The 11,821-nt window shown below is 36.5% G+C and overlaps 1 protein-coding gene across 1 annotated transcript; it reads right to left on the reverse strand.

Annotated features, from left to right (window-relative positions):
- Positions 1 to 284: 284 nt before the first annotated feature.
- On the reverse strand, positions 285 to 11,556 carry LOC138043878 (uncharacterized). Its single transcript, XM_068890372.1, has 12 exons — positions 11,417 to 11,556; positions 9,911 to 10,002; positions 9,096 to 9,170; positions 7,174 to 7,219; positions 6,912 to 7,070; positions 6,356 to 6,387; positions 6,089 to 6,172; positions 5,139 to 5,207; positions 4,787 to 4,986; positions 3,371 to 3,401; positions 2,398 to 2,614; positions 285 to 371 (listed from the first exon to the last, which is right to left on the reverse strand). Exons 1-12 carry the CDS (start codon positions 11,463 to 11,465, stop codon positions 301 to 303), a joined length of 1,125 nt encoding a protein of 374 aa, XP_068746473.1. The 5' UTR covers positions 11,466 to 11,556; the 3' UTR covers positions 285 to 300.
- Positions 11,557 to 11,821: the final 265 nt, after the last annotated feature.

Genomic DNA, 11,821 nt, shown 5'->3' on the forward strand with positions numbered 1-11,821 from the left:
GTTTGGGCCAGTTTTGATTTAAGAACACTTAATACCATCAATGGAGCCTTGGTTACCATGGTAACTACTACTATTTTCAACTTAGTTTTACTTCTCTCAACATGGCTGACATTAACTGATATTTTGACAACCTACAGAAGTGATCATGACTTGACTCTGAAGATGACTTCTACTCAAATTGTTGAAATGTCAATGATTCAAACAAAAGCAGAGGGTGGAGAAAATCTTTTTAAAGGTGTGCCTTTGGGTTAAAAAAACCAACCTCGCATATTTGCTAACCTGAAGTCCTTGGCATCGAGGTTAATAGCTTTCAGTGAAATAGTCAACAGCTGCCTGGTAGTTCCCAAGGTTAGCCATCTCCTTTCCTTTTACTTAGAAACAACAGAATAAGAAGTGACCACAGTTGAAATGCAGAAATTCCCAACACAGTTTGCGGTTTTCTATGTCTCTCACAGAGATGTATCAAAGTTTTGAAATTTTGGGGTCTTCTGGACCCCTTCTTAAAAAATGTGGGGGGGTCAGTCCAGCTAATTAATATTTATATTAATATTCCATCTATTGCCTCTTACAGTAATTGCTGCTACAGTACCCTTTCAGATTTCTAAATTGCACAAAAATTAAGTATTATCAAAAAAAATTAAGTATTATCCTTCTCCTTGAATATAATTTCTTTGAAACTGGCCATTGAGTATACATTCAAGTTTCACATTAAACATGTTATTTTTAACACTAACTCTGAAAAAGTGGCATAATTTGCAAAACAAGAACCAAGACCATGACACATGCAAGCCCGGAATTAACATCAACAGGGTCGCACAAAACAAAAATTTAACATGCATGTACTTATTTCAAAATGGCCGCCATTTTAGTATTGAGACAGCAGAAAGCAAATCGTTATCTTTAAGAAAGTTACGTCATCTTTTAATTTCGAAGACATGTTTCGATGTTACAAACATCATCGTCAGTTACAGAATATTTGAAAAACCATTAGGACTATATAACAACTAGGCGAAACATGCATAATTAAATATGATTAAGTGACAAGAAATACATATTTGAGTGAGTTACAGAGTGTTAAAAAGAATGTAGAGCTTAAAGCGTAAGTGTCAGGTTGACATGATGAACTTGATGGTTTAAATTAGGCTTTTAGGATTTATATCAAGGAGGCTATGCATATAAAGTGGTACTATGACCAAAAATAAATTTTGCTTTTCCTTTGGATTTCAAAACTATGTTAACTAAACACTAACTCACCCAAGTTTAAGTTCTGGTTTTAAAAGACACCTGTTTATTTAAGCTGGATTTTCTTATTTATTGTCCGCCATTACTAACTTTAAAATCTTGAGAGAGCTGGGTTGAGGAGAAAATGACGTCAAACACTCAATAGTTTAAGAATGCAATGCGTGTGTAAGCGGCCTAATTATTATGCAGCACGGGAGTTTCGGGCTTTCAGACTTTTCAACCCGTGTTTTGCATATATAACAAATTGCGTTTACACGCTGAAATTTTAAGCTAGTGAGTAAATGACGTCATTTTCTCTAGATCCAACCCTCTGAGGTCCAATCGGCCAGTTTTGAACATGAGTAATGGCGGACCATGAAATTCAAACCTTACACTAAAAAAAAACAGCCTTTGGATAAAATTCAAAGCTCAAAATTTTGCCAGTTAGGTGTTAAGTGAACACGCTTTCAAAATCAGAAGAAAAAAAAGGAAATGATTTTTGATCATAGTACCACTTTAAAGATAACCATTTTAGTATTCTTTTGTTTCCATGCAAATTGGCCCTTTTGGACTCGTTCAAGGTTAAATATTCTTTTGAATTTTACATTTGAAAGCTATGCAAAGGCCTAATTTGTATGGAAACAAAAGTATACTAAAATGGTGGCCATTTTGGAATAAGGTGTATGCTTGAAATTCGCTTGGAAAGCATGCAACAAACTGAACTTCAACTGAAATATTAATTAATCATTGGCACATCAAAAGTGTCGCCGATTGTCTCGACTAAGAAAACAGCTCAGATAATGTCAAGCAACACATGAAACAGACCTCCTCACGCTTGGACATAGTCATTGACAAAATGAAACCATTCGACTACAAAAATCCGAAAATAACAGCTTACCTTGAAATTTAAGGAACTCGATCATTTCTTCATAGTGAGAATTGGGAATGTTCAATTTCATTTTGAAATATGCTGTGCGTCTGTTTTTCCTGGCGTTTGTAATTTGCATAAACATTCTATTTTTTTTCCATCCAATTGGACCCTTGATTCTATATTCTGTGGGTCCAAAAGAAAAACGAGTGCGTGCCAGGACGCAATCTGGATACATCTCTGCTCTCTTATACATGTACTATTTTCATCTATTGAATTTTGATTGACAGAACCACAGATCTACCAACCTGCTACTTGCCTGCTTCGTAAAACCACTGGATCGATTTGTTCTGATGATGGTGGCTGGCTGGAAATGTTCTTAACAGTTTGCGAGCTCTCGTTATTCGTTGAAGAATTATTATTATTATTAGTTTTTGTCGTTGTTTGGCTAGTGGTTGGAGCCGGTGACTGATTGCGGCCAGCTGCCCTTGCGAAGAAAGCACTTGATGTATCCCATGAAGGCTCCTATAAAGAAGACACTTGTAAGAATGCATCTTGAGCATTAACTCAGCTACCCCATAAAAACATGTTTAAAAAAGGCAGTTACAGCTCTCTTTTTTGTGAGTGATTGAGGGCCAGACCTTGCAATCCTGAGAATTGGCTTTTGTGGAGAAGAAAGCATTTTAAAGTTATGGTGGTCTGCAAACACCATTTTCACCGCATGTGCGCTTTGTGTTACAGCTTCTAAAGCGAAGTACCCTGCAAGGAAAGTCTCCTTCGATCTTTGAAGAATAATAAAAACGATTTAAACTCATCACAGAATACTCTAACAACATCGCAAAGAAATCGACAACATTGTTGACGTTCTGCATTATTTCATGACTTCATGTGCAATGTTGTGACGCATATATCATTCACTTCCCATTGAAGCCAATGAAATCACACTGCATAAGCTACACATCCTGAGGGAGCATATGAAGGCCAATGAAATCGTAGAACATAGCGAATGACCCACGGGAATACAATTGTGATGCCAAGCTTAAGGATCAACTAAATTTGTAACTGGCCTGCCCCTAAATGGGGGAGGGGGGGGGGGGGGGAGCCCAGTAATAAACAAAATAACAAACCCATTTAATTTCTCTTTTTGTTTAAGATGGTTATCTATTTGTGAACAAAAACTAATGGTGTATTGGCATCATAAATCCTGTCCAAGGGTGGGGAAAGCTTTAGCTTAAATCATAAAATTGCTTAAAGAACAAAAAATATGAATGGATGACAGACCTCCCCACCAGATAAATCTTCATTATCTTGTCTGAAACACACAGAAAATCTTTAATTAACAATCTGACTAGGTTACGTGAAGGTGGCTGTTTGAGTGCCTGTGCACCCCACAGTAGAGTGCATTTCTTTACAAAAGAACAATAACTGCACTAATAATAAGTTTTTGGCATCGTAACTTTATCTCTAGAAATTGCAGCTTATAAATGTACATACATGTGTAAGGCACACTCTTTAGAGTTAAACAGTATCACAGGGATCCACATAATTTGCAGTCATCTGGTTGTTGTCCCAGACGACTAAAAAAACCCATCCGGACGAGTACATGTAACTCTACAGGTCATCCGTTGGACGAGTGTAGTTTTTATTAATAAATGTCTTTTCATGAATACCATCAAATGTTACATGTATAATAATTTAACCCATTGACTCCCAGGGGTTCCCCATTGACGAGTAGAATCGTCTGGCGTTAGACAGTAAAATACTAAGTCTAGTCGGTTTGGGCCAGTTTGGACATCAAAGGGTTAATGGGGACAGTTTTTCAGTGAGTGATTAAAGAATGTACTTTCATTCTGATTGCTTTTTGTTCAATGGAAACTTTCAGAAAATAAGGAATAACATGTAATATGCAGCTTTCCTCAGCAATGAAATCTCTAGTTTGGGTGCCTTCTTTGACCACACAGTATTTTCGATGAAACGATTGCAGGCTCAATTCTCATGTATCTCACAAAGGTCTCTCACTGCTGGCATGGTTGTTAGCAAGGAGCAAAGGGTGACTCGTGGTCTCAGCTCATAATGTGGCATTAGTTACAAAGTTGCAATGTGTTTCACCACCCTTGGCAAAAAGGCAAACAAGTGGAGCATAACCTGCTGCTTACGAACAGGACCCAAATTTGTCCGGGCAAGTACATGTATATCAGTAAGAAGTTGTTAAACTCTAAAAAAAAACACGTAGACACTTTTATTAGCATGCATGACCTAAGAAATGATGGCCCAGAAAGAGAAAAAATAAAGCCATCAAGCCGATTCTCAACCACAAATTCCCATCCTCTATCTGACAATGCACCTCGGTATGACCTTTGACCGATATGACAGAAATGAAATTCTGATAGACACAATAATATTTCACTCATACACTGTGGAATCCCTCAGTATTGAGGTTTTTAAACAAAAACAAAAAGTTAACAAGGGAAAAATTAAAACTAGAGGATCAGTCAAAGAAATGACTTAGGTGACTAACATCGGTCTCTGTGCCACCACTTCATGTTCATACACCAGAAAAACATTATTAATAAATATTTTCCATGACTTAAGATCAACGATATTAAAAATAATAATATTATTGCCAAAGAACTATCAGACAAAGTAACACACCAAACAAAAAAGAATCGTCCATGAAGATTTGAAAAAGTCACTTACTTTTTTGACGTATTTGATCCTTTTTTCGCTGTTGACCGTACTTTTGTTGAGCTATTCACAGTGTGTTCTTTGAGACCATATGATAATTTTGTATTGTTATTTACAGTTGAGCTTGTCGTTGTTGTATTCTTTTTTTTATCCTCATCTGTAGACGGTATTTTACTACCTGCTACATTATTTGCTTTTTTATTATTTTTTCCCTGAAAGAAAGTAATTAAAGAAATTAATTAGTTAACTAACAAAGATGCCATCACTTGTGGAACATTCAATACAACAGATTCTTCTTTTAAATCATTTTCAACTGCAAAAACACATCACTTTACTGTTGATTACTGATAACATTTTCCTGCACCTGTATATTTTCTTTTTCGTCCTTTGCTTTTTGTTCTCTTTCCTTTTCTTTCTTCTTTTCTTTACTTCTCTTTTAATAATGGAGAAAGACATTTTTTTGTTATTATTGGATTTAATAAGGAAAAAACGTGGCATTGATGCAACATGACAATATGGGTGACCAGAATACACTGACCCCCCTACAGATGGGGTCCACAAACAGCGTTACGGACATGTCAATGGACTAACCCTACTGACCACTCTACAGACCACCCCAAAACAACATTGAAATAAAAATAAATAAAGTAAAATAAATAACAAGTAAATATTTGACATACCTGTCATCTGGATAGAGCACTCGTGTCGGGGAAATCTCAATTGCTATGCTCCACAAATTTAATGGCTAAGGCTCAGGCTGAGGATCACACGCAGTGTATATTAATCACATAGAGTACTACTTCTTTCGCTGTGGACCAGAGCTCTTCAATGACGACTGAAAATAACTAAGTTCTATTTGTGTTCACTTTGTATTTTCTTCCCTACGCCATTTTGTTCAGATCATTCTCCTGCCGGTTTATGAACTTACCCCAGGCTTCATGGTCTCTCTCTTCCAAACAAAATGGTGGAAATTGAACTAAGTTATTTTTTCGAAGCACTCCGGTCCACAGCAGGAAGTGGCAATAATTATGTGATTTATATACATGCACACTGTACCTTAGGCACAACTCCAAGACTGATTTTCCCAACACGAGTGGTCTATCCAGACAATCGGTAAGTCAAATCTTCAGTTATTTCTTTTATTTTATTTACTTTTATTTCTGCATTGTTTTAGGGTGGTTCATAGAGGGGGTCTGAAGGGGTAGTCTGTGGACCTGTCCCTAAGGCAGTCCACGGACCCAGTCCGTAGGGTGGTCCATAGACCAGGGGTCAGTGTTTTTGGGTCACCCTGATAACACTATTGAGAGATTGTACCTTTTTTTTAGCTTTTCTCTTCTCTGCTTTTTTCCTCCCCTTTTCTTCTTCTTCTATAAGTTCCTTTGCATTTTTCATGGCTTCCTGTTAAAAAGGACAAAAAAAATTGTAGACTTTAGTTCCTATTATGATAGCAAGATCGATCTTCATTAGTCTACAAAATTACTTCACTTTTTCATTTTAACAACTTGGCCATCTTCGTCACCTTTCTGACAATTACTATTAACACAGATTTCACAGTACTAAATGTAATGGGACCAAACTCACCGAGTCTGTTAAATTATGAGCAGGTTGTCCAACTACAAACAAAAAAGACATTAATAAAACAAAATATACAATGTACATGTAGGACTCAAACCAAAAAGAAAAGCAACAGATTAAGATCCTCACAAGAACAGATAAAATAATGTTGTGACAATTGATTTGACAAGTTGAACTGTGAAAAAAAATACTGTAATCTCTGGTACCCATGGTAAAAATTAATGTTCCCAGTCTCTTGACAATTATTTACTTGAATGGTGCAACTTGGGATCGTCAATATTCTTGAGCCTTCCATTGTTAGAGATTTTGAATTATGCTTTATTTCTTGTTGAAACCAATATCTCTCTATTTTGGGACTGCAATGCAAAGAAAACCTTTGCAAAATATTTAGAGGTTTAGCGTTCATTTTCCAAAAGAAATCCAATAATGCAATGCGCACCCTAACAAACTCAATAGCCTGTTCTTTGGTAAATACAAACCTACTGCAAGACCTAAGTTGCTCTCAGACGGGGGTTGGGGGCTGTGCAAAGGTGATTACATAAGTAGTAAGGTTTGGTATTACCTTTTTCAGTTGGTTTTCTTTCATATTTTGTTCTGAAACTGCGAGCTATATTTTGAAGAATTTCATCATCTTCATCATCATCATCGTCGTCGTCATCATCATCATCACTATAGTAACTGTCATCTGAATCAAACATCCCGTGGTGACGATGGAACATTCCTGGACAAAAACAAAAAGAAAGTCATTATTGACATATCATGATACAAACAAAAAATGTGTCTACATAGATAAAGATTTCACTTTCTTGAAACTGTCAACTTACCATTTCGGTGAAAGAAAATGTGGGCAAAGAGGTCGAACATGTCAGCCTGAAAGAAATATGCCAAATTAGTAAAATGAAAAGGTACGTAATATTTAGCACTCCTCCATCATGAAAAATCATTTTGGTTTGACATACATGTACACAGTAGTTACAGGGTAGGTTCATTAAATTCACTTATACAAAGTCATACACTACCAAAATCACTACCTAATTTAAAACTGATTGCACCCTGGAAAAAACGATCAATCACATTTGAATTTCAACTTGTTCACATGACCATTTGGAGCTCCCCGAGTGGTCATGTGTCATTCTTGATGTGAGGGAGGCCGTGGGAAAATAAGCAAGTAGATTGTGGCCTGAATTGAATGTGTACGGATGAACTCTCCATTGTGGGATATCTATTGGAAATGATATGAGCAGTGTTCTTACCAGAATTTTTTCTTAAGGGGTTATGATGGCCCATAACCCTCAAATTTAGGAGCCATCCCCTAAAAAGGTTGGACCATTTTCCAAGGTATAATTTTTTCTTCTAAATTTTCCAGCCACCCTTGTTTCATCTTCCAAGCATTTTGGAATACATGAAGATCTTTCTTGCTACATGTACATGTCGATAACGAAGCAGAATTGTCTTCTACAGGTGGATTCGGCTTCCTGTACATCCAACCTTGGAACTTTAGGGCTTGAAAAGATCTATGTCAATATTTTTTGTTGCAGTTGCGACTTCCCAAGTGAATATTCTGAGAATTGAGCCTTCAGTAAATGTGGCCAGTATTGTGAACACAAACTAGCCTCAGTCTTCTGGCGTGTTAAAGATGACTACTACATTCAATGTCCTGTTTGATTCACAGGTTCAATTTTTTTTTTGCCAAGTTAAACTTAAGATATTCCTCTTTCTTTTGGTTCAAAAAAACAATCTAACCATCGATGAACTACATGCATAAACAATTATTTTACAAACATTTCTGTGCCCATAGTAGTGATTACTGTGCACCGATTTCAAATTTTTATACACAAATCCCGCAAGAACGCAGCCTGGTGAGAACACTGTACGATTCACCGATGGTTGATGACAGTTTGAGTGGAGGGAAGATCTTTCCACAGAGAGTACAAAATGAGTGGTCTTACAGTTTCAAAAATACCTATGGAAGATGTTTTGTCAAAAACTGGAAATTACCGGTACATGTACTTGCTTTCATTGTCATACAGCTAAGGGTCAACTAAAAAAGCTGGAAGAACCAGAACTGGATTTAGTGTAACTGCTGATAAAAAGCAGACCTTCGGGTTCGATTGACCATTTTCCCGAGTAGGAATACACGTAGCATAGAAGTGAGAAATCCTTCGTTTTTACGGACATTCACATTAAACTTGTCAAACACATGCTAAAATGCTATTTTAAACATATCTTTATTATCCTTGTTGCTTCAAAATGCCAAACATACCACTATAAAACATCACATATTCTTATTCTGGAATAGGGTCAATCAAACACACCCTTAGCATGGCAAAGGTAATGTAAAGACTTGTGTGCTTGGCCAAAAATAAAAAATTTCATGTCATACACTCATGTGGCAGTTCGATGTACACATGAAATGCTTTGTTGTTTCAAATTGTATGGTTACCAGTGTAGTATCACCAAATTGTTACCAGTAACTGGAATCGACCCAATGATAAGTTTACTTTTTATCCCTCATCTGTGTTGTGGGTGACTTAAATTCAGAGATGAATTCTCTGCGAAGACCTTATTCATAAATGACACATGTTTTATTATGCTTTTGCTAATGTGCAAATTAGCCTACCAAGCCTCATTTTAGAGCAAGAATTATTTTCAATTCACTGTATATCAGTTGTTGTGCAGCAGCAGCAGTAGTAGTAGCAACTCATACACAAAGGCAACAGGAATAATGACACACCCAAATACTTACAGGGGACAAGTTAATTTCATCATCAGAGTCTTCTGTGGTTAATCGCTTGTACGCAGAGGATACGTTTTGAAATTTCTGATTAAAAAATTCAGAGAGACATTGGAATTTGATGCTGCAATAAACACACAGTCCTAAACAATAATTATTACATATTTTGCCAGTTTATCTTCTCCATTCACTGGCCTTTTTGTGCTTCTCAAAGCAAGAGCAAGTTCAGGTTTTTGACAGAATTTCACCATGAAGTGGTAACTTACACAGGAAATAGTAGTTCTCAAAACACTATTTTTTATTGAAAAGTGTCTCACCTGTCCTTTCATCTATAATACAAAAACAAACAAAAAAGTCTAATCTAGCAGCTTCCACTAAGCCGTCTATTCTTATATTTCTATTTATGAACATTTATACAAAAGTATTATTGATGTAAACAGAAACCCATAAGGGTTGAAACGTGTAACGGCCCCTTGTGTGCTTGGAAACAAGCTTCTGAATATTCAATTTGCTAAGTACCATATTTGGAACAACAAGAGCGAGGGGTTTCCAAATATGGTACTTAGCAATGAAACATTCAACCAATCAGTTCGCACTGAATATTCGAAAGCTGTGAACGCGTCTTACACGTTTCAACCCTTATGGGTTTCTGATGTAAACATGAGCTTTCATCAGTTAGTCTGCATGTGCTACCCATTCTGAATAACTTTGCTTGTCGTGAGCAGTGCTCTTAAAATACTGAATATTTTTAAAATGAATCATTTTGTTGTTGTTGTTGGAAATAAACATAACAGACATAATTTACAAGAGGCAAACCAAGATCTTACTCTAGTTGATTCTTCGCTATTGTTATGCTTGTCAGGATGCCACTTCAATGCAAGACGTTTGTAACTCGACCTGATGTCTTCATGACCTGCTCCTGAAATTAAACATATTGAAATTAAACAACTTTTCGAGTTCAGAATCAAATGTGTTTGTAGGCAAAAGCCATTGATTCTCTGACAGAATCTTTATCAAGTGATGACATTGAACACTCTAGCACCTGATTAATATTTAAAAATACATTACAAGATGTCCTTGTAGTACTTAGTTCAAATTAAGAACCAGAGAGGTCATAAAAGTTCAACGTTGGGTCCCAACATTGAACCCCGACATTGAATGTTGACCCTACCCCCTCCCCCCTCATTCATCTACGTACATCATTAAAACGAGACACCCCTTGATACATGTATGTGATCCGTTGATTGACCTAAAAATTGAATCCAGGTATGATCTTGTTTCACTGCAACATCCGACCATGAGTGCCTTTGCTTTTCATGTAGTCAAGTTAATAACTGATATTTCAATGCTTTAATAAATCTTATCCACCGTGTTGATGATCTCTTTACATCGTCATGGTGGCAGTGGTGGGGATTCTGAACCAACAAATACACCAAGAGAAACAATAACCATGCAGTCATCAATGACAACAGGATGCCCAACTCCACAAACTGAAGTGATAATGATTCTCATATTGATCAAGATCTTGTGCATAAATGATTTTTTTATCCTTGACTTTGAAACTTGCTTATTCTCCTGTATATTAACAGTATTCTAACTTGTCCTTCACTAGCGCACTATACTTAGCCAGAGCTTTCAATTTTAGGGGTTATCATGCATGTCTGGCAGACAAATAATTGATTTCTCTTTTCCAATGTCAAAGATCAAAAGATTTCGATATAATTACACTATACACTTTACAAAATACAAAGCATTAATTTTGTGAATACAGAATCAAACCCAGAGGAGCATTCATAGTACTGTTAATGAGGAAGTTGAGTGTAAATAAACAAAGGGGTTATTTACGTTAAAACAATAGCAAATGCCTACTTCCTGTTGTGGGTTGAACTCGAATTGGAGCAAAACTCGGACCAAACAGCTCCAAGTTTTCCACTTCCTACAGCGACATTCATAGTATCCGTTAAAAAACTGTCAATATTTGCCTTAGTTTTCAAAGAATGTGTTTATCTGGTGAGCGAACAGTCGCGAATGTCTCATCTCGTCACGCTTTTGTGACTGCTACAGATCGATGTCAAAACATTATGCTTCGAGAAAAAGTCTACAGAGGATATAACTAATGAAAATAAATAATAATAAATTAAACAAATAATAAAGATAGAAGAGTAACCAGATGAAGGAGGGAGGAGGGATTACATCTGATCATTCGACCCTACATCACTTTAATGAGGGTCAAAATCTTTTCCAGTCATCAAAACAAGTTGTGCAGCCCGACGAAACTTTAAGGTGTTTGTAGAAAGGCATCCGAACAAACGCATCAGAAAAGAAGGGCATACCGAAAGGAAGTTCCAGGATATCAAACGCCTCGCTCTTCGTAAGACCCATATTTTTCTTGTTCCACTCTAGAGGTCCAGATTCAAAGTTTTGGTGAACACTCGTCTGCCATATTTCATTCTTTCACGTGTAAAGAGTTTTTGGCGCGAATGCAGACTTCTGGGAAATTTAAAGTCTCGTGATTTGCGATGTGTCTGCGGTTGTCATTCGAAATGGTAATTACTTTTTACACCCCTTATGATACTAATTCAGGTAACGTAATTCAGTATTGCGATGAAATAATCTTATACAAGAGGACATAAAAGGGTAAAAAGAGGCATAGTTATTGCGAACTATATTAGTGGCATAAAAGAGTTTATCTGTATACACTATAAGCTGGGACTATAGGTACGTTATGTATTTTGTAA

Source organism: Montipora capricornis, chromosome 3, assembly GCF_036669925.1.
Source record: "Montipora capricornis isolate CH-2021 chromosome 3, ASM3666992v2, whole genome shotgun sequence".
Taxonomy (NCBI): Eukaryota; Metazoa; Cnidaria; class Anthozoa; order Scleractinia; family Acroporidae; genus Montipora; species Montipora capricornis.

Excerpts from the sequence above, each read along its gene's own strand:
- LOC138043878 (XM_068890372.1), bottom strand. The coding sequence starts at position 11,465 with ATGGGTCTTACGAAGAGCGAGGCGTTTGATATCCTGGAACTTCCTTTC. Across the intron at positions 7,220-9,095 it reads ATGAAATTAACTTGTCCCCT|GCTGACATGTTCGACCTCTT; the intron begins GTAAGTATTTGG and ends TATTTCTTTCAG. Across the intron at positions 372-2,397 it reads ACGAAGCAGGCAAGTAGCAG|TAAAAGGAAAGGAGATGGCT; the intron begins GTTGGTAGATCT and ends GTTGTTTCTAAG.